The sequence below is a fragment of the Lithobates pipiens genome, unplaced genomic scaffold, assembly GCF_037356315.1.
Source record: "Lithobates pipiens isolate NorthernLeopardFrog02 unplaced genomic scaffold, aLitPip1_a1.2 Scaffold_8, whole genome shotgun sequence".
NCBI lineage: Eukaryota > Metazoa > Chordata > Amphibia > Anura > Ranidae > Lithobates > Lithobates pipiens.
The window spans coordinates 286,524,476-286,546,404 of NW_027507903.1; the positions used below are offsets into that span (position 1 = coordinate 286,524,476).

At 45.1% G+C, this 21,929-nt stretch overlaps 1 protein-coding gene across 2 annotated transcripts in view; it reads left to right on the forward strand.

Moving 5' to 3' along the window:
- The first annotated feature begins 2,537 nt into the window (after positions 1-2,537).
- Positions 2,538-21,929, forward strand: part of TCP11L2 (t-complex 11 like 2) — a 39,919-nt gene continuing 20,527 nt past the window's right edge. The window contains exons 1-4 of one of the 2 annotated variants that reach the window (XM_077472311.1): positions 2,538-2,743; positions 15,649-15,816; positions 17,018-17,150; positions 20,335-20,455. In XM_077472311.1, the coding sequence (XP_077328437.1) occupies positions 15,657-15,816; positions 17,018-17,150; positions 20,335-20,455 (414 nt within the window). In that variant the 5' untranslated portion in view covers positions 2,538-2,743; positions 15,649-15,656. The remainder of the gene's footprint in view (positions 2,744-15,648; positions 15,817-17,017; positions 17,151-20,334; positions 20,456-21,929) is intronic. The other variant, XM_077472312.1, reaches the window with a different exon arrangement.

A 21,929-nucleotide genomic window follows, 5' to 3' on the forward strand; every position in this document is an offset into this window, starting at 1 on the left:
GCATCAGTTTGGCTGGGCTGTGTTAGAGTTCTGCCTGGTCATGTGTACAGTTAGGTGCACATGACAGACCCAGAACCAGGCCTGGTTGGACGCTTTAGGTATCCGCGTTCCCCGGAGCCAATCAGTGGGTGCGCTGGGCCCCACTGAGGAGTCTGGGGAAGGGTACTTAAGATGTTGAGGTCACGTGTTCAGGGTTCGTTCGTGAGGCCATAGCTGCCTGTTCCTGGATCTGGACCGGGGTAGCCCGGCGAGGGGTCCCGGTCACGGGAGCGTGTGCCGCCCCGCAACATGGTCAGTTTGACTAGCCCCATTAGACCCGCCTGGTCTGGGGTAAGGATCCATCTGTTACCGAGTCTTGGAATCGGCTGGTCTAAGGCGCAGTAACTGAAGGAGGATTCAAGGTGTCCAGATGTGCTCTTAACTTGGAGAGGCACCGCAGCCCGTGTAAGCGATCGGGGGAGGACTCTTCGGAGGAGGGCCAACAAGCTGGCATCCCAAGAAGTGCCTGGTTGCTGGGTTGTCAAGGACACTAGGAAATCCACGCTTTTCCAGTACTGCCAAGGAAACAGAGAACGTTCCAGGTACTGACGAAAGGTTCCTGTTCACTTTCAGTTGCAAGCTTTATTCAAAGTCAGAGACTTTGTAAGTTCCGGATCAAAGTGCTGACTGCCATAATCTCTGGCTAATTTGTTCAGCCTTGAAGCGCCCAGCTGCGAGTGGCTACTCTCTGGGTTGTATTAGAGACCTTATGATGATTAGCAGTTCAAGGTGCCTGAGTTTCTTCACCCTTGCCCTCTGTTCCAATATGAGACTGTGTTTGTTGGATGTTACCCCTGCAAATAAAAACCTTTCTAAAGGACTTTTATGGTGTCAGCGTCCAAAGTTGTTGGGTACTAATCCTGGGAACCCCTAAACGTGGAAGAACCAGCCAAACGGAGGTAAACGGTAAGCCCTAAAGTCAAGGCTGCCCCATCGAGGGTTATGTCAGCTACACTCATTTAAAAATTAAGTTTTTCACAAACCTTTTTTTATTTTTTTATTGATACATGTCCCCCAGGACCCACACCCTTTTACATATAAATCCGCAGAGTTCCCCTTTTACATCTGAATAAGCAGAGTTCCCTTTTTACATCTGAATCCGCAGAGTTCCCCTTTTACATCTGAATAAGCAGAGTTCCCCTTTTACATCTGAATCCGCAGAGTTCCCTTATACTGTAAGGGGGCGGGGGAAAGAGACTCTGATGTAAGGGAGAACTCTGGGAACCCTGATGTATGGAGAAGACTCTGATGTGAGGGGAAACACTATGGCCTCTGGTGTAAAGGGGAACTCTGATGTGAGGGGAAACACTGTGGCCTCTGGTGTAAAGGAGAACTCTGATGTAAGGGGTGCTCTGAGAACCCTGATTTATCTTAGTGTACTGACTCAGAGGCAGGAGAGAGAAGGGGGGAGATTCAGTCACAGACAGGGATGGATGGTGAGCTCATTCACCCCTTGGCAGTCAGCATTTCTCATCCAGGTTTCAGGCGGTCTGAAATTCTGACACATGATTCCAAACCTGAACTATCCAGGCGAATCCCGGACAGGTGGCAACCCTAAGTTGCAGTGAAGTGCAGCAGGTGGCAGTGTGATCTGCATTTTAGGGCATCAGACCCCGCTTCTTTCTTTTTTTTGGTCAACTTTATTTGAAGTGCATAAAGTGACCCCTCATGCATTATCAGGGGGGGGGGTGAAAGTGCCCAGTATTGAAGTGGTTAAGAATACAATACATACAAACGGAATTGTTTTATTTAAAAAAAAACTGAGTTTAGTGATGTAAAAAGAATGGAAATGACAGTGGAAGTTCCAAACAGTATAGAACAGGGGGTCCCAGAACTACAAGTCCCATGAGGCTTTGCAAGGCTGACAGTAACAAGCATGGCTCCCATAGGCAGAGGCATGATGGGACTTGTAGTTGGGCTGCCAGTTTGAGACCCCTGGTGTAGAAGAATGTAGTGAGGATGCGTCAGTTGGCCCTACGTGTGCCCTTCCCGCGGTGCAGCCCGCTCTCTATACACGTCCCCGGGCAATGACCTCTGTGTTCTCTCCTCCTTTTGTCATTGTACAACTGCTATTCTCTATGCCCCGCCCCTCTCTCCATTAACCCTCCCTGAGCCATACAATCCACGAGCCGCTCATTGGGAATCCAGCTCCGCTCTCTCATTAGGGTTAATGCTGGAGAGGGGCGTGTCCACGCGTCTATTATCGAGCTTTTCTCCCAGCAACAGCCTTCGGAGGGGGAGGGGCTTGCCTTCAATGGAAGATTACTTCCGTAAATAAGTGACGTACGGCTCGGGCCGTACCATTGTGCGCGATCTCTGTTAGTTTCTAGTCCGCTCACAGTTTAGCTCGTTGTTTGAGGTACAAAGTCATGATCTGTGTATACAAGTGACAGCAAAATGTGGCCCGATGTGTGGTAGTGCCAGGGTGTGCTTACAGAGGTCTGTTCTCTTATTATTGCCCATGTGCTTCACTTGGTACAGTCCACCCCTCCTCCCCTCCCCCAGAGATCAGCTGGAGCTGAACAAAAACATTAGAGAAAGCCTGAGCTGTGTACACCGTACAGTGATCACAGGGCATTCTACACACAGCAAGACTGACAGTACAACAGAACCTTCCCAGATACCATCTGATCACCTACCTGCAGCCTGACATCAGTACCTACCTGACCGCTGTGTGCTTCTCCATCAGCTGCTTAACACAAAGGTAAGAAAGCCCTCATCTCTAATACCAGTCATCATTCCAACTGTGTTACTTTATTAGAAGGTATATAAAAATAACCAAACAGAAGGACTTGTGCATGTGGATATCTAGAGGCTGCAAAGTCCTCCAGTGCAAAATCGCTGGCGCTGCCCCAGATAGCTGCAGGTGCCACATACAGCCTCCCATACAAGTGGGTAGTTGTACCGAGCTGTACTCTGGTAATCGCTGAGGGCGCCTGCATCAGCATTTACCCCCCATATGTCCCTCCCCTCAACATCAAAGTGGTGCACCCCTTTGGGGCATCAGCATTTACCCCCATGTGTCTCTCTCCCCCCCAACATCAAAGTGGTGCACCCCTTTGGGGCATCAGCATTTACCCCATGTGTCTCTCTCTCTCCCCCCCCACATCAAAGTGGTGCACCCCTTTGGGGCATCAGCATTTACCCCATGTGTCTCTCTCTCTCCCCCCCACATCAAAGTGGTGCACCCCTTTGGGGCATCAGCATTTACCCCATGTGTCTCTCTCTCCCCCCCACATCAAAGTGGTGCACCCCTTTGGGGCATCAGCATTTACCCCCATGTGTCCCTTTTCCCCCAAACATCAAAGTGGTGTGCCCCTTTGGGGCATCAGCATTTACCCCCATGTGTCTCTCACCCCCCCAACATCAAAGTGGTGTGAGCCTTTGGGGCATCAGCATTTACCCCCCCATGTGTCCCTTCCCCCCCCCTCCAAACATCAAAGTGATGCTCCCCTTTTGGGGCATCAGCATTTATGCCATGTGTCCCTTTTCCCCCAAACATCAAAGTGGTGCGCCCCTTTGGGGCATCAGCATTTACCGACATGTGTTCCTTTTCCCCCAAACATTAAAGTTGTGTGCACCTTTGGGGCATCAGCATTTATCCCCATATGTCCCTTTTCCCCCAAACATCAAAGTGATGTGCCCCTTTGGAGCATCAGAATTTACCCTCTGTGTCCCTTTTCCCCCAAACATTAAAGTGGTGTGCTGCTTTGGGGCATCAGCATTTACCCCCATGTGTCCCTTTTCCCCCAAACATCAAAGTGGTGTGCTCCTTTGTGGTATTAGCATTTACCCCCATATGTCCCTTTTCCCTCCAAGCATCAAAGTGTTGCACCCCTTGGGGCAATAACGCTGTGTGCTTACACGTGGCTAATCTCTGATGCACAAGGCATCTGTTAATGGCCACTTCTGTTGAATAGAAGACTGTAAACAGCAGCTGGCAATTAGCACCAGAGGACTTTGCAGCTTCTAGATCAGGTTTTCTCAACCAGGGTTCTAGAGGTTGCTATGGGGTTCCTCGAGCAATGAACAATTTCTGCTTCTCAGGTAAGTTCCCCACTGGCTTATTGCAGCAGCAGGTCTTTGTGCACACTGATCATACTATTGTGGACTTCTAGTTAGATTTACTATAGGTTAATGATCCGCCTCATGGTTTCTTTGCTGCTCTGTATAGGATATGTAGGCACAGTTTGATATACAGTATCTCACAAAAGTGAGTACACCCCTCACATTTTTGTAAATATTTTATTATATCTTTTCATGTGCCAACACTGAAGAAATGACACTTTGCTACAATGTAAAGTAGTGTGTGTACAGCTTGTATAACAGTGTACATTTGCTGTCCCCTCACAATAACTCAACGCGCAGCCATTAATGTCTAAACCACTGGCAACAATAGTGAGTACACCCCTAAGTTAAAATGTCCAAATTGGGCCCAATTAGCCATTTTCCCTCCCCGGTGTCATGTGACTCATTAGTGTTTACAAGGTTTCGGGTATAAATGGGGAGCAGGTGTGTTACATTTGGTGTTATCGCTCTCACTCTCTCATACTGGTAACAGCAAGTTCGACATGGCACCTCATGGCAAAGAACTCTCTGAGGGTCTGAAAAAAAAGAATTATTGCTCTACATAAAGATGGCCTAGGCTATAAGAAGATTGCCAAGACCCTGAAAATGAGCTGCAGCATGGTGGCCAAGACCATACTGTGGTATAACAGGCAGGTTCACTCAGAACACGCCACACTATGGTGGACCCAAGAGGTTGAGTACACGTGTTCAGCGTCATATCCAGACGTTGTCTTTGGGAAATAGATGTATGAGTGCTGCCAGCATTCATGCAGAAGTTGAAGGGGTGGGGGGGGGTCAGCCTGTCAGTGCTCAGACCATACGGCACACACTGCATCAAATTGGTCTGCATGGCTGTCGTCCCAGAAAACCTGCAAACCGTTTGCTGAAGACAAGTAGACTAAGGACATGGATTACTGGAACCATGTCCTGTGATCTGATGAGACCAAGATAAACTTATTTGGTTCAGATGGTGTCAAGCGTGTGTGGCGGCAACCAGATAAGGAGTACAAAGACAACAGTATCCTACCTACAGTCAAGCATGGTGGTGGGAGTGTCATTTGTCTGGGACCGCATGAGTGCTGCCGACACTGGGGAGCTACAGTTCATTAAGGGAACCATGAATGCCAACATGTACTGTGACATACTGAAGAAGAGCATGATCCCCCCTTCCCTTCAGAGACTGGGCCACAGGGCAGTATTCCAACATAACGACCCCAAACACACCTCCCAAGACGACCGCTGCCTTGCTAAAGAAGCTGAGGGTAAAGGTGATGGACTGGCCAAACATGTCTCCAGAGTTAAACCCTATTGAGCATCTGTGGGACATCCTCAAACGAAAGGTGGAGGAGCACAAGGTCTCTAATAGGGATGAGCTCAGGCGTGTTCACATAGAACACGTGCAGAGCTCGCCAGGAAGTCAGCGCTGCGCTAATCACAGGCAGTGAGACATTGCCTGATCTCTGCAGCTGCACATTGGGGCAATGTCTCACTGCCTGTGATTAGCGCAGAGCTGCGCCGACTTCCTGGCGGGCTCTGCATGTGTTCCATGCGAACACGCGTGAGCTCATCCCTAGTCTCTTACATCCACCAGCTCTGTAATGTCGTCATGGAGGAGTGGAAGAGGACTCCAGTGGCAACCTGTGAAGCTCTGGTGAACTCCATGCCCAAGAGGTCTAAGGCAGTGCTGGAAAATAATGGTGTCCACACAAAATATTGACACTTTTGGCCCAATTTGGACATTTTCACTTAGAGGTGTACTCACTTTTGTTGCCAGCGATTTAGACATTAATGGCTGTGTGTTGTATTTATTGTGAGGGAACAGCAAATTTACACTGTTATACAAGCTGTACACACGCTAGATTACATTGTAGCAAATTGTAATTTCTTCAGTACTGTCACAAGAAAAGATATCTATCTATCTATTATACAAAAATGTGAGGGGTGTAATCACTTTTGTGAGATAGTGTATGAGTATTATGCTGCTTATTGTTGGAATGTTGTAGCCATTGTGCCCCCCCCCCCCTTTTTGCCCTACCAAGTTTGGGTTTCTCTGTGTTGCGTCAGTTCTAGCGGGGAACTGTGGTTCATGCCTTGACCATTACTTAGCGATGTACCTCAGCTTTTCCATCTTTACTCCACCAGAGGTGTTGGGATTGGTTCACGGGGATTTCCCACTGCTGGGGTTTACTCCTAGTTTGCGATGTCAGGTCAGGATCTTGAGGGGGAGTGAGTCATCCATCTCCTGTGAAATAGTTGGGTGGTTGAGGGGGCAGTGGTTCCCAAACATGGGTTCCTGTGACCGTTTGTTGGATTAGCGTAAGGAGCATTCTTGCCACTGATCATCATGCTAATGTATCATGAGTTGTAGATATGGGGGTTTATTTACTAAAGGCAAGTTCACTTGGAAGTGCAATCGCTGTAGATCTGAGGGGGACATGCAAGGAAAATAAAAAACAGCATTTTTTGCTTGTACATGATTGAATGGAAAAAATAAAAGGAGCTTCCCCTCATTTCAGATCTTCCCCTCGGATCTAAAGTGACTGCGCTTCCAAGTGCACTTTTTTAGTGCAAAGTGGATTTGCCTTTAGTAAATCAACCCCTTAGTCATTTTTAGTTGGGGTTCTCTGAGACCAGAAAGTTATTTCAGGGGTTCTTCTGTGTTGATAAGCAAGTATAAGCTCAGGCGTGTTCGCACGGTGCACATGCAGAGCCCGCCAGGAATTCAGCGCTGCGCTGATCACAGGCAGAGAGACATTGCCCCGATGCACGGCTGCAGAGATCAGGCAATGTCTCACTGCCTGTGATTAGCACAGCGCTGCATCGACTTCCTGGCGGGCTCTGCACATGGACCATGCGACGACGCCTGAGCTCATCCCTGTTGATAAGGTTAAGAAAGGCTGTTCTAGATGTTTGTGTACATGGGGCCTTAGGGCTCATGCACATGGGCATAAAAATTTTGAGTTCCGATCTGTACAGAATAAGGTTTCCCCTTCTTTTTTTTTTTTTTTTTTTCCTCTCTTTTACATATCTGAACACGCCAATATTATACGATTTGCATTAAATCAGAGTAGAAACTTCTGCATCTGCTGTTAGTATATCTATGTAATCTATGCACGTAAATGCATGTATGTAGTGGGATTTAAAACAGGGGTAGAGGAACAGAAAAAGACTATTCCATGTGTGAACAGAAGCACTTTACAGACTATTACATGGTTTTTTGTTTTTTGCACAGGAGCTTTTTGCCAGCAAGATCGTGCATAGATATCAGTGTTTTTTGACGCATGTTTGCATGAGCACCTGGGGCCTTTTCACACCAGCTGCATTAAAGCGGAGTTCCATCCAAAAGTGGAACATCCACTCATTTGTCTCCTCTCTCCCTCAGGTGCCACAGTTGGCACCTCTGGGGGGGAGCGGGGACAGGATACCTGTTTTTGACAGGTATCCTGTTTCCACTTCTGGGGGCCCGGGCCGCGCCCCGTGACATCACCGCGGGGCTTCCTCCTCCTCCCTGTCACTGGGCCGGTAGAAGAGAGGAGTGGGGTCTCGCCCATGCGTAGTAGGGTTCCTGTCGTGAAGCCATAAGACTACACTGCCAGGTACCCTTACCCACAATGGCAACGACAGCAACTGACAACTGATTCAAACATCAGTTGCGGTGCCGACATCACTGGACTCCACCGGTAAGTGTCCTATTGTCAAAAGTCAGCAGCTTCAGTATGTGTAGCTGCTGGCTTTTCAATTTTTTCTTCTTTTTTGGGGGGCAGAACACCGCTTTAAGCTGGCCATACATTATACAATTTTCTTGTTCGCTTTCCTTTAGATTCACCTTCAATTATGTAGTGCAAGGGTCTGCCTTATTGCATACAAATTGAAAGTGTTTAGCTTTGACGTAGTATTGTATATGATTTTGGTAAATCCTAAAAGGAAAATTGTATAATGTATGGCCTTGGATCTCCGCCACTGGTGTGTGATGAGTAGGGATAGGCTCCGGCATGTTCGCAGAGCCTGGCAGGAAGTCAGCACTGTGCTGCGCTAATCACAGGCAGTGAGACATGGTCCCGATGCGTGGTTGCAGAGATCGGGAAATGTCTCACATGCTGTGATTAGCGCAGTGCCGGCTTCCTGGCGGGCTCTGCACGTGGGCTGATCGAAATATGCCGGAGCTCATCCCTATTGATCAGAAGGCGGCAGTGCTGATGCTTTGGAAAGGGAGCCCCCAAATTTAATATTGAGTGGTGTTTCATTCTGTACTATCAACATCATCATGGTGTGATGTAGTCAGTTGCATCGCATCGCATCATACTGTGCTTTAAAAAAATAAAAAATAAAAATGTGTGTGTGTGTGTATTTTTAGTTCAGCACACACCATCGCATCACAGTGGTGTGAACTGGGTTGATAGTAAAAAAAGGTTTTGAATGCTGCGCTACGCAGTCCCAACACACCTGGTGTGCACGCACCCCTTTTAATGAACATGGGCTCCGTCTCTCCATAATAGAGCATGCCTACTCTTGATAGATGTGGACTACAACACCCAGCAATTTGGGAGCCTGTTCATTTAAACTCAGCAACTCCTATCTGCACTGTAGCTGATGCACCACCTGTGTATATGGTTTACTGTAGATGTTTACTGACGTCTGGCAGATCCTGATATCCTGTAAAGCTTTGCCTTGTAAGGTCCGAACAAAGTGATCGTCTCCTATGGGGCAGTGCTGCTGTTTACCAGCTGGTGTCTGAGCACTATCACCTTACAGCTCAGAGAGAGAGACTACACCACCGAGTAGGATCCAGAGCAGGATTAGTCCTGCTGTAGAGCTTCTATGTGCTAACTATATACAGATGAGAAGCCTATCGTTTGTCTGTATTAATGAAAATTACAACTATGTTAAATCAGGTTTATAAAACAAATCCATTAGGAATATCTTGTAGTTATTCACTTTCAACTGGACTGCTTCTGTAATGTTGAAGACATTTCAAAGCTTAGCAAGCCCCTTCTTCATTGGGTTGCACAAGCTACAAAACAACTTCAACATTACAGAACAAGTCCCGTTAAAAAGGAACTGCAGTTCTTAACACATGATTTGTGATAAAAACATATTTGCCGTTCTGAAGCTTCCCTCCAACCACTTTGCATATTATTTTATATATACTGTGATTCTGTAATTGCCAAATATGCTGCCAAAGTCTCCCTCCACTGACTCTGGCTGCAACCATTTTAAGGCCTTTTTCACACTGGGGCGGCCACTAGCGGGGAGCTTTTACCCCCCTGCTAGCAGCTGAGAAAAGGTTAAAACCACCTGCAAAGCGCTGCTACGGCCAGCTATTTTGCCGGCGGTATAGCCACGCTGCCCATTGATTACAATGGGCAGGAGCAGTGGAGGAGCGTTCTACACACTGCTCATACCCCGCTCCAAAGATGCTGCTAGCAGGACACCAGGGGGGGATTCCAAAAGGTGGAAGTTCCATTTTTGGGTGGAACTCCACTTTAAGGACCGAGCCTCTTTCTGAGATTTGTTGTTTACAAGTTAAAAACAGTTAAGTGGATAAGGTATTTACTGTCAGAAAAAATGTTTTACTATCCAAAGTTAACACAAGGGCAGAAGATTTAATAGATGGAAAGTTGAAAAAAACGACTGACGTTCCGCTTTAAATGTGACTAACGCTTACTAGACATACAGGGGTCGATGTACTAAAACTGCAGAGTGCAAAATCTGGTGCAGCTGTGCATGGTAGCCAATCTGCTTCCAACTTCAGCTTGTTCAATTAAGCTTTGACAATAAGCTCCCGTTCACATCGGGCCAATTTCACATTTCAAATCGCATGCCAAATCAGAGCCTATTGCAAGCAATGGCACCGCTTGAATCGGTGCAACGCCGCACCAACTGACAAAAAGTAGTTCCTGCACTACTTTTGGCGACTTCGGGGGCGATTTCAATAGACATCTGTGCATGAGCACGCACAGGTGTCTCTCAAATCGACCCCCGAACTCGCAATGAAATGCGGGTTTGAAATGTGTGCGAGTTCAGCTGATTTCAAAGCCGCCTCTGTTGTGAATGTAGAATAAAACCTGGAAGCTGTTTGGTTTCTATGCACAGCTGCACCGGATTTTGCACACTCCAATTTTAGCCCTGGTTCACACTGCTGCAACTTTAAATCCGACATGCCTGCGCGACTTGACGCACAAGGGCTCACTGCTGTCTATTTGGTGTCATCTCTCTTGTTTACACTAGATACTCATTAATATCATATGCCTATCATATGTTTTAAATTCTTTTTTACTTGACTTGTTTACTATGACTTATGCAGGCCATACATGGTCAAATTTCAAACAAATTTTCTTTTCAAAAATCAGAAATTTGGCAGACCAAGTCTTCAATTTCACATCATGTTGCTACAGAAAAGAATTTTCGTGGCCGGGAATCTTCTTTTCTCTCCGTAAATTTTCTTTCCTTATTACATTTCTCACACGATTCTCCCATCATTGATTAGACAATTGTTTGTTTTTAAAAAAAATTCCAACATTTCCACACGACTAATGGTGCGAAATTCATACAAAAATTCTTAGATACGATTTTCTAAAGCAAATTCTTTCGAAATTCGAACCGTGTATGGCCGGCATTAGTGTTAATAAAATATATTTTTGTACTATATCATTGTCCGAATTAGGGCCCTGTGGCCCTTTACCCTTTCTCTCTTCCAATCCAAGTTGATACGGATGTGGCTTTAGGAGTGTTATTTCAATTTTTGCCATGCACGACTTCATCGTGGCTTGTATACGACTTCTTTAACAGAAGTCAATGCAAGTCATGTTGAAGTCGCACCAAAAGTAGTGCAGGAAACTTTTTCTAAGTCAGAGCAGCTTTAGTTGCATCGATTAGACCGGTGCCATTGCCGTTAATGGGGAGTGACTTGTCATGCAACTTTGAACTCTCAAGTCGCGGCAGTGTGGACTAGGGCTAAGAAAAACAACCCCTTCATGACCTGAGTCAAAAAAGATCCTTCACAGACATCTGTTAGGGATCTATCACACTACAAATATGAGTATTGACATTGGTCCCAGGGAACACCAGGCAAACGCAACAGCTCAGATAAGCTTTTGCTCTGACTGATGGCCCGTACAAACGATGCGAAGATCGTACGAGGAAGGATCATTTGATTTTCGGATCGTGTGTACACTACTTTCGACAGTCGATCACAACCGTTCATCCGATATTATTCGATCGGACATGCACGGAAATTTTCCTCATACGATTTTTGTTTAGTCAGTATAGTTGTCGTCCGAAAATACAATACAAATGCATTACAACACATGACATCGCTTCCGATTATTTTTTAATTTTTTTTCTATCGTACAAAATTTTTTGTGACTTTATTTAGCTATTCAATTTCTACTTGCGATTATTAACCGAAAACGGTCGTATGATATTCGGATTGTGTGTACGGGGCATGAGGGAGGTGGACAATTCTTGGCTAAACTGTGACTTCGTCCAATCAGATGTAGTCACTATTCAGACAAGCAGTGGAGATTCTGCCTTCAACACTGTTTAGCATGGATGGAGGGGACTCTTTATTTCAGTCTTGTTTAGACTGCAAGCTGAATGACCGCAAACTTAAAGTGTATGTCTAGCTTTAGTGCCGGTTCATACAGGGGCGGCTTCAAAGTCGCCCGACTCTGAAGCCGCCCGTATAGCGCGGCTTGTAAAATGATTTCTGTATAGAAGTCAATGCAAGCTGCTTTTGAAGTCGCCCCAAAGTAGTACAGGAACCTTTTTCGGAGTCGGAGCGGCTTGAGTTGCTCCTGATGGAGCGTGACTTGTCAGGAGGCTAAATCGCCTAACGCGACGCCCCTGTGTGAACTGTGTCTAAGGGTTAGTTTAGTATTGGAGTCAGGGATTAGTGGTCTAGTTTTCAGTATATCTAAAAAACTACTTTTGGACAGATTAAGGAATGGTTTAAACCTTGTCAGTTTTTCCTTCTTTATATTTCTTCACTTTCTGACAAAAAGACACAACAGGAAGGGAGACAAAAGGCCTTCAAAGTGAAGGCAAGCCCTCTTAATAGTCACTGAAACGAATATCCCATCTCTTCCTGTTGCAGTGACAACTGTTGGATTTTATTTCTTACATTTGGCTCTGGTGACAATTGCCACCAAGACAAATGATCCCTAGTAGGGACAGAAACTGCAATAAAAACATGACAGAGAGTCTAATCCTTCCCTACACTATCAAAAATGGGGGGGGTTTGGTTAAATGTACATGATAAGATTGAGGCTGGGATGTAGGAGACAAGGTCAAGGGCCTGGTTATACAGGTGGTAATGCTGAGCGCATGGCTTCTGGTGTGATAGATCTATACTGTGTGTGTGTGTGTGTGTGTGTGTGTGTGTGTGTGTATATGTATATACTTTCTTTTTTTTTGGGGGGGGGTGTAAAACATAATGTCACAAGGGCTTAATTTTACTAAAACTGGGAAGTGTAAAATCTGGTGCAGCTCTGCACAGAAGCCAATCAATTTCCAGTTTTTTTTGGGGTTTTTTTTTTTTTCAAAACTTCATTGACCAAGCTGAAGTTAGAGCCGGTTCACACAGGGGCGACACGACTTTCAACACGACTTTCAACACGACTTTTGGAGGCAACTTGGACACGACTTGAACACGGCTTGGGGCGACTTACAACACGACTTTAAGTCACCCCAGGCCAGGCGACTTTTGCCGTGGCCAATCAGAGAATGAGCTCTGAAGGGGGAACTCCACATCAAAAAAAAAAAAATGGCATGGGTTCCCCCTCCGAGAGCATACCAGGCCCTTAGGTCTGGTATGGATTCTAAGGGGAACCCCCTACGCCGAAAAATACAGCGGGGGGACCCCCAGATCCATACCAGACCCTTATCCGAGCACACTACCCGGCCGGCCAGGAAAGCGGGTGGGGACGAGTGAGCGCCCCCCCCCCTCCTGAGCCGTACCAGGCCGCGTGCCCTCAACATGGGGGGGTGCCTTTTGGGAAGGGAGGGGCCGTGCGGCCCCCCCCACCCCAAAGCACCTTGTCCCCATGGCGACAGAAGACCGGGCCACCGCTTGTAAAAGAGCTAGAAGAAGGCGCGGTGGCCCGGCAAGAAGAACCGAAGAGGGGGACAGGACCCCCGAAGTCGGAAGAAGAGGGCGGTGGCGAAGAAGAAAGTCGGGCTCCTCCGCTAGTAAAAGAGCTAGCAGAAGATCGTGGAGGAGTCCGGCGAGAAGACCCCCGGAGCTGTGCAATAAACTATTTTAACCCTTGTGTGTGTGTGTGTGTGTGTGTGTGTGTTTTTACATTTTATTTTATTTTTTTATTTTTTTCACAGGTGAATGGGTAAGGGTACATTGTACCCCATACTCATTCACATAGGGTGGGGGGCCGGTATCTGGGGGCCCCCTTATTAAAGGGGGCTCCCGGATTCCGATAAGCCCCCCGCCCGCAGACCCCGACAACCAACGGCCAGAGTTGTCGGGAAGAGGCCCTTGTCCTCATCAACATGGGGACAAGGTGCTTTGGGGTGGGGAGGCGCTCGCTCGTCCCCACCCCCCTTTCCTGGCCGGCCAGGTAGCATGCTTGGATAAGGGTCTGTTATGGATCTGGGGGGGACCCCCACGCCGTTTTTTTTTCATAAACTTGGCGTGGAGTTCCCTCTTGAGAGCTGATAATTCTGTGAAAGTCGCCTCCGTATAGACGGAGATCCGACTTGGAGGCGACCTCCATTGAAATCAATGGGTACCAGTCGCCTACAAGTCGGATTGAAGTAGTACAGGAACCTTTTCTGAAGTCGGAGCGACTTCAGTAGCGTGCATTAAGACGGCTCTCATTCACTTACATTGATTTTTTAATGTTGTCCGACCTGAGGCGACTAGGGGCGACCTGAAGTCTGATCTGAGTCGCTCCTGTGTGAACCGGCTCTTAAAGTCTAACTACCATGCACAGCTGCACCAGATTTTGCACTCTTCAATTTTTCCCAGGTTGATTTCTCTCAAAGCCCTGGTTAACACTTATGCGATGCAGGAAATGCAGCAAATCATATGAAGTTCCCACACCGCATTGCAGTCCATGCGATCTGCTGCGGGTGTCAATGTTATCTTAGCAACACCCTGAAACGAATCGCAACACACAGATCCGATTGTCAGAATTGCATCGCATGGGTGTGAACAGCCATGCGATGCAATGCAGGTTCGGGGGTAAACATTTTTGGTGTAGATGCAAGGCAAAATCTATGCCTATGCCTATGCCGATTCACTTGGTGTCTACATCGCAAAAATGTGAACCCAGGCAAACTGTTTGATCTCTGAACTGTGAAAAGTGTTTTGCATTGAGTACATGCTAAATGTACCATTGCTGTGCTGCTACATTCGTCTTCCTCTTGAAGGGTACCCACCCATAGGCAAAAGATGTTTGGCAGGAAATGATCAGGTAGTGGAAACATCTTTCATGTCTCTGACAGATACATACACTTTCTAGTGCACATTTGTACAGTTCAGGAATAGGCTATGAACCAGGATACAGGGTAAATCTTTGGTTATCTTTGAGTATTAATAAGGAAATGATAGGTAATTCTTGATCAGAGTACTTTCTGTATTTACATTCAGTGGTGATAACTGCAGAGCACCAAATGTAAGCACTTCTATTGATCTGGATTCAGCTCATTACTCTGTAGGATGCACCCCTAATTACACTCAGCACTCTGCAGGATTCACCCCAAAAGCACTCTTACTCCACCCCCACCTTCAAATTAAACTCCGCAGTCTTCAGATTGCACCCATCACCCCCCCTCAAATTACATGCAACACTCTGCAGGATGCACCCCAATCGTACTAAGTACTCTACAATGATGAACTCCAATTGCACTCTGCAGGATGCACCCCCCTCCACAATTACACTCTGCAGACTGCACCCCAAGTACACTCTGCAACTCCCCCCCCTACCCTTTGCAAGATGCACCCCAATTATACTCTAAAACTCCAAACCCCCCCCCCATTAGCTATAAGTTACACTCCAATAAGTATTTTTCAGGATTGCACCCCAATTACATTAGGTACTCTATCCTGCAGGGTGTACCCTAATTACACTCGGCAAATGCACATCAATGTAGGCAGTAAACATGGATCAGAGGGGCGTAGCCATCCCCCTCCCACACCTTGTGTAACATTTTATGGGTGATCCCTCACCATAAAGGGAAATCTATTGTGGGATAAAACATAAGATGCTGAATTTGTTTGTTCTCTAAATAATTGCAAGGCAATGACATTTACTCTTTTTATTCTGAACAGGCATAGTTCACATATTTACACCTCATGTTACCTGACGCTAGCCACATACAATTTCAGTTCTGCATTTTGGGAAATAATTCAACATGAAGGCATCTTTCAGCCACACTTTGGAGTTTATTGGCTCTTCATTGCAGTAGACCTTGGGATCTTTGTCTGGCCATTGTCCTTTCAATGACTGGCTTTACTGTAGTATTTTTAACCTGAGCTTTCTTCCCTATTGAGGCCATTCATATGCTGGACTTCTTTGTTTACAGCAACTAAAATGCCATACAGTGATGAAAAAGCCTTTGGAAATGAGGACCACCTAAGTGATTCGGACACATCTCGCCTCTCTGAGAGCATGGCCTGTTCATCTAGTGACAGCGATTCTCCTCGGGATAGTTTTACCAGCGATTCTTCAAGCAAGCATGCTTCCCCTGTGTGTAAGTGCCTATTGGGCTGCAGTCGTTTTGTCATTAGCCAATCATAGCCTTGGTATGACAATTTGATATTCATAGGTATGGAAGCTTCCTGTGTATCCGTTTCAGGGGAATGTGAATGTTCCTAATAAGCATTCTAACAGTGTGAATAGTTTACTGTAGCCACAGCAACTGATTCTTATTATGTTGGACATGCCCAGGCAGCCTTATTGTGTCTTGACTAATTTGCCACTATAAGCATTTAAAGTGAAACGATCATTAAACTTTTAATATTTCTTGTGAATCAATGGTGCATATGTCATTAGCAAAACAGATCATTATTCTAAATAAGAAAGTGCCTTTTGTTCACAATGAATAAAAAATGCTGCTTCTGAGCGCCCTAAAGCCTAGGCCCCTAATGGAATAGCACATTGGTCTCTAAATTACAGCCACGGGCTGGATGTGACCCTTTGCTTACCTTTTATCTGGCACTTGGGACACTGTTACTCCCACTGATATGAGGAACTAATTATTCCATGATCACCAATGATGAGGCACCATTCCTTCCACTGACACCAACATTGGGGCACTATTTTTTCCATGGACACCAATGATCGAGCACTATTTCTTCTGTGGACACCAATGATGGGGCACTATTCTTTCCACTGACCTCAATGATGAGGCATATGTGCTCCCACTAATGCCAATGATGGGGCACTATTCCTCCATCTACTGACCACGAGTGCTATGTAATTTTTACCCCCAAGCCTAAGACATGGTCTACTACCACTGATGCTGGGGCATTTCCTGCTCTTACTACAGTCCGAAGGAACATAAACTGGCTCTTTGTTTAGAGAGTTTCTACACCCCTGTGGTCTAGCACATAAAAAGAAAAACCCCAAAGTATAAAGTATGGTTTCATTGCTTCTTCTGCTCCAAATGCTGGGCCATTCTCCTGGTTTTATTGGCCGATAGGAATGTGACTGGTAGAACAGCCCAGCATTCTGGCACAGGGGGGAAATTTAAGCTGCAGGAGGTATATGCAGGAACCTACAGGTGTCTACATGCTATTTCTTTATACCTTTTTTAGCAGTTTTTTTTTCTAGTGTGTGTTTTTATTTTTTATTTTTATTTTTTTAAGTGTTACTTTAAACTCTAATTTTCCTAAGAAAACTCATTTATTTGTCGCCATTTTGGAAACATTGTTTGTACTGTTTGTTTATAGCAAGTCCACCAAAGACAGCGACGCTTGATGAAATTATGTCAACCACAAGAAATCTGTCAAACCTAATGCTGGCACATGAAATTGTTGCAAATGAGAACTTCCACATGGAGGACGTTGATCCACCTAAAAACAGGTATTTGATGAAGCTAAAATCTAATCTTTAACGCTATAGCAGTGTGTAGGCATTTGCCTAAATTCAAACTCCACCTCAGGGAGTTTAATACTGGCCATAGATGGACTTTTCCCCTGTTAACTATATATTGTGAGATTTCAGATCTGTACATACTTAGGATTACTGGGTACCCATTGAAACCTTGATTTCTAATTTGTCTAAAGCCCCATACACATTATCAGTTTTTCTGCTGAGTTTTTCCTTCAGATTTACCAAAACCATATAATATGAGGTCAAACCTTAGGAGTTTCAATTTGTATGCAATCAGGCAGGCCCTTGTACTACATGGTTTTGGTAAACTGAAGGGAAAAAATCAGCAGAAAATCTGATGGTGTGTATGGGGCATTACTTTAAACTACGTATCACAGTATGGCTTGGTAAATAACCCCTTGTAAGGAGAAAAATGCAGTATTAACAAGATGCCATCTTGTACTGGCCTGGTTTCCGTAAAGTAAATTCTGATTGGTTACTATGAATAATTGTGTGTCCCTTCTTGCTGTTCATGGAATATGCCTATTGCCAAATCTGATATCAACTATTTAACATCAAACTTGGCAACTTATGTGACTTTCACTGTATGTTTACAGCTCTTCTGAAAGCTCAGTATTGCACAAATGAATCTATCATTACAATTCACACTTCGCAAGATTCAGTTGATATGGCAACATTCCCAAATTACATTCCTGCCATCAATAAAAAAAAAAAAAAAAAAAAAAAAAAAGCTGCTAACGGCTCCATAAAGTCAAGTGCCACATAGTTACACCAAGTGCATTGTGATAGTTTGCCACCATCAGAGACTACAATGAAGCAACCATACACACTTCATGTTCGCTACTTCAGCCTCGAGTCAATCGATTCCCCTATATGAGCTAAACCACATGCTTGGAGGAATCTCCACTGCCGAATTATTGTATTCGGGCAGCCACAGCACCCAAGGCTGGTAATAATATCAGAATGAATACAATAAGCACAGAGATAAAATGCAGCTGAACACTAAAAGATTTTTCACATAATCCAACAGACAATATTATACAAAGTAGTGCAGTGCAAATTTAGGGCTCATTAAAATATTCCATATATAATAAAAAGTCCATATAAATACAAACAAAAGCAAAAGGTGGACTAACAGTCCCGGCAAGCAAAGAGTCCCAGTAAGAAATTTCAATGCAAGGGTGACTTTCTCTTCACCTCCAGCAAACTCGCTTCGCTCACCTCTAGGGGTGGACCACTGAGCTAACAGATGGTCAACAACGCATGTCCCATATGTGTATGATCTCCGAACAGGATCCAGATCCACCGTTTGATATCCCAGGGGTATAGTATTAATAGAGAAGCCAAATCTTAGTGCACACTGTTGATTTCCTTTTAAAACAGCTTTATTTAACAAACAAATGGCTACTTGCATGGGCTTCAAAAAAACAGCGCCAATAGGTGCAGACACCTTAGGCATGAAGGTCCAGGATGACAGCGGGTGACGTCAGAACATGGCTCCTTCCCCTGTAATACCCGAACAACGACTGTACCTTATCGGATGCATTCACTTTTTAGACGATAAGTTTCCATCTGTCTTGGCAAATTTTTTTAATTTTGTGGTGCTGACAGTGCCACCCATAGCTCAAATTTTAGAATAGTTCAGCAGGAATCAGATGAAATTCGAGCCATGCATGGCCAACTTGGGTCTGCTGTCTTCTGTCAGCCAGAACCTACGACATAAGAAATGTCACCAAGAGGCATAAGTTGCATATGGAACAAGCTGCTGTGGCTGCCCCATGTGCTTAATTACAAAATATACTGAGAGACAAGGATTCTAAATCATTAACACACACCGATAAGATTATAGGGTAAACCAGGCCTTCCCGTTCAACATCAGTGCCTGACCTCACAAATGCGCTTCTGGAAGAATGGTCAAACATTCCCATAGACACACTCCTAAACCTTGTGGACAGCCTTCCAAGAAGAGTTGAAGCTGTTATAGCTGCAAAGAGTGGGCCAACTCAATATAGAACCCTACGGACTAAGACTGGGATGCCATTAAATTTCATGCGTGTAAAGGCAGGCATCCCAATACTTTTGGCAATATAGTGTATGTTTAGGGAACTCAGAGTCTCCTTAATTCTACTCTTAAAGCGGAGTTCCAGGCAAAAATGTAACTCCTTACAAAACGCAAGCCCACCCAACCCAACCCCCCCCCCCCCCTTCGTTTGTGGATATTATTTTTTTTCCCTTCCCATATCTTTATATTTTCTTTGGGACTTCTGTCCCACGGCGCTGCGGCGACGTACTTCACTTCCACTGTTTTTTTCCTTCCCCTCGTTGCCTTCTGGGATGTGTGTGTGTGTGTGTGTGTGTGTGTGTGTGTGTGTGTGTGTGTGTCAGACGGGACCGTTCAGAATGCGTGAGTCGCACCGCAGGAAACCGGCTGTGAAGCCGCAAGGCTTCACTTACTGTTTCCCGTTAGTTAGGATGCCAAAGCCGAATGACGGGTTGGCTTTGGGTGCTGACATCGTGGGCCTTATATTAAGAGTCAGCAGCTACAATATTTATAGCTGCTGACTTTTAATTTATTATTTTATTTTTTTCATCCAGGCTGGAACTCTGCTTTTAAGCTGAACATGCACAGTAAAATTTCTCTTTCACCCCGCAGATTGAATTGACCAATTCCGCTATCCACACTAAACAGCATGGATGAGAGAATCTCTCTTGCCGGCTATTGTATTCTGCAGTTGACGCTCGTGGCTTTTCCACCCAACTCCTTTGATTTCAGATTGAAGGATGTCAAACGGGAAGGTACTAACAGGAGCATCCCTGGCTTACATTTCAGCCACTTCATTAGGAACTGGTCAAAATGTATTAAGTGTATGGCCAGCCTAAGGTCAATATTTTCCCCATCAAAACACCCCCCTTGATTGCCTGTAGGTAAAAGAGGCTTTTATTATGCTTCGCTATTCTGCTGACCCAATTCTGCCTGACGTTTCTTCTATGTTTTAAACTGTAAAGAAGATTGAACAGGTCTAACAAGTACAGCCTGAATTTCTGAGAGACAGAAAATGAGAGATGACATTAAAAAAATCACTTTTTTTTTTTGTCTTGCTGGGAAATTCTAAACGTGTATTATAACCCCCTTTGTCACTGATATGTTTAACAGCTTAGAAAGGAGAGTAAAGGAGATTGTACACAAAGCATTCTGGGACTGTTTGGAGTCAGAACTTAAAGAAGATCCTCCCCAGTATGAACATGCAATCAAACTTTTTGATGAGATAAAAGAGGTAAGTTTTTACTGCTGTATTTTAAAGTGGAACTTTACCCATAACAATTTGATACCAGTTAATGTTCTTTAACAAAAAAAGTGCATACCACAATTATAATTATGCTACCAAAATTAGAGTGCCCTGCCATATGCCTCCAGCATTGCTCCTGTTTCTTCTTGCTGGAGGCTGCCATTTTGTTGAAGCCCAGAGCAGTCCCTTCCTTTGGCCTCTTTCACTTACTGAAGTTACACTCTGCTGTGCTCAGTGAGGAGAGCTCTGAGAGCTGATTGGAGGGAAAAGGACCCCCCCCCCCCCCACCTTTTTTTTTTTTTTTTTTTTTTTTTTTTTTTCTTCTTCTCTAGATGTCAGAGAAACTTGTCAGTGATTCATGCAGACAGAGAAATTAAGCAACAGACAGAAATTACTCTTGGTACTTTTAACTGAGACACACTATGTAGGGATATGCTTTGCTCATTTTTCGTGTCTGAGGTTTACAGCCACGTTAACTCCCTTTTTTTTATTTTTTATTTTTTTCGCTGGCAGCAGTTTGTCTGGGGTCCCCTCTCTGCTTTTTATTTTATTTATTTATTTTCTCCCTTCCTGATCTGTGTTTCCTCCACACAGCCATTCATTCCTGTTCCTTTCTTTCCTCTTAAGGAACTGCAAATCTTAAAGCTGTCAGCTAATCGGCCTTCAGTAGTTCTGATTCTAGGCACAGTGTCGAGAACAGAAAGAAAATGAGAATGTGCAGAGCAGGGAGACATGGGGCCTTATTTGATTCTAACCAGTTCCCGCCCGCCCACAGTACATTTACAGTGGGTGGGGGGCATGGGCAGGCTGGGTCACATACATGTACGTGATTCAGCCTGTTGCGAGTTAGGGGCGCGCATGTGTGCACTTCTGCTAACCCGCACTGTCGCTGGCTACAGCAAGATTTTGTCAGCAGGTCCCAGCCAATGATTTATGTCTGAGATCGGCTGTAGCCAATCACAGCAGAGTCCTGTGTTTACAAATGCACACGGCTCCATAGAAAGATCAGCGATTTGGCTGTTTTCTTAAAAAAACTGCCGGATCTTTTAGTAAAAGCAGCATATATTACACACTTTAGGCACACAGTTTGCCCCTTGATGTTAACCCCTTCCTAGCCAGTGTCATTAATAAAGTGTACATTGTTATATCTGATCACTGTATTAGTGTCGTCATTGATGTCAGTGTACCTCCCAGCGAGGGTCTGTTAGCACCAGATTACTCGCCACACTATCACAGTCCCACTGTAAGTTGCTGCTCACTGCCATTACTAGTATAGCTTCAAAGCTGTGTAAATTCTAGTGTACATATACCGTCATTTATAGACACTAAAACTTTCACACAAACCAATTAATATACACTTATTGGGATTTTTATTTTTTTGACATGTAGCATTTTAGCCTACATTTATGAAGACATTTAGAATTTTGGTATACACACACACGCACGCGCGCGCGCGCACACA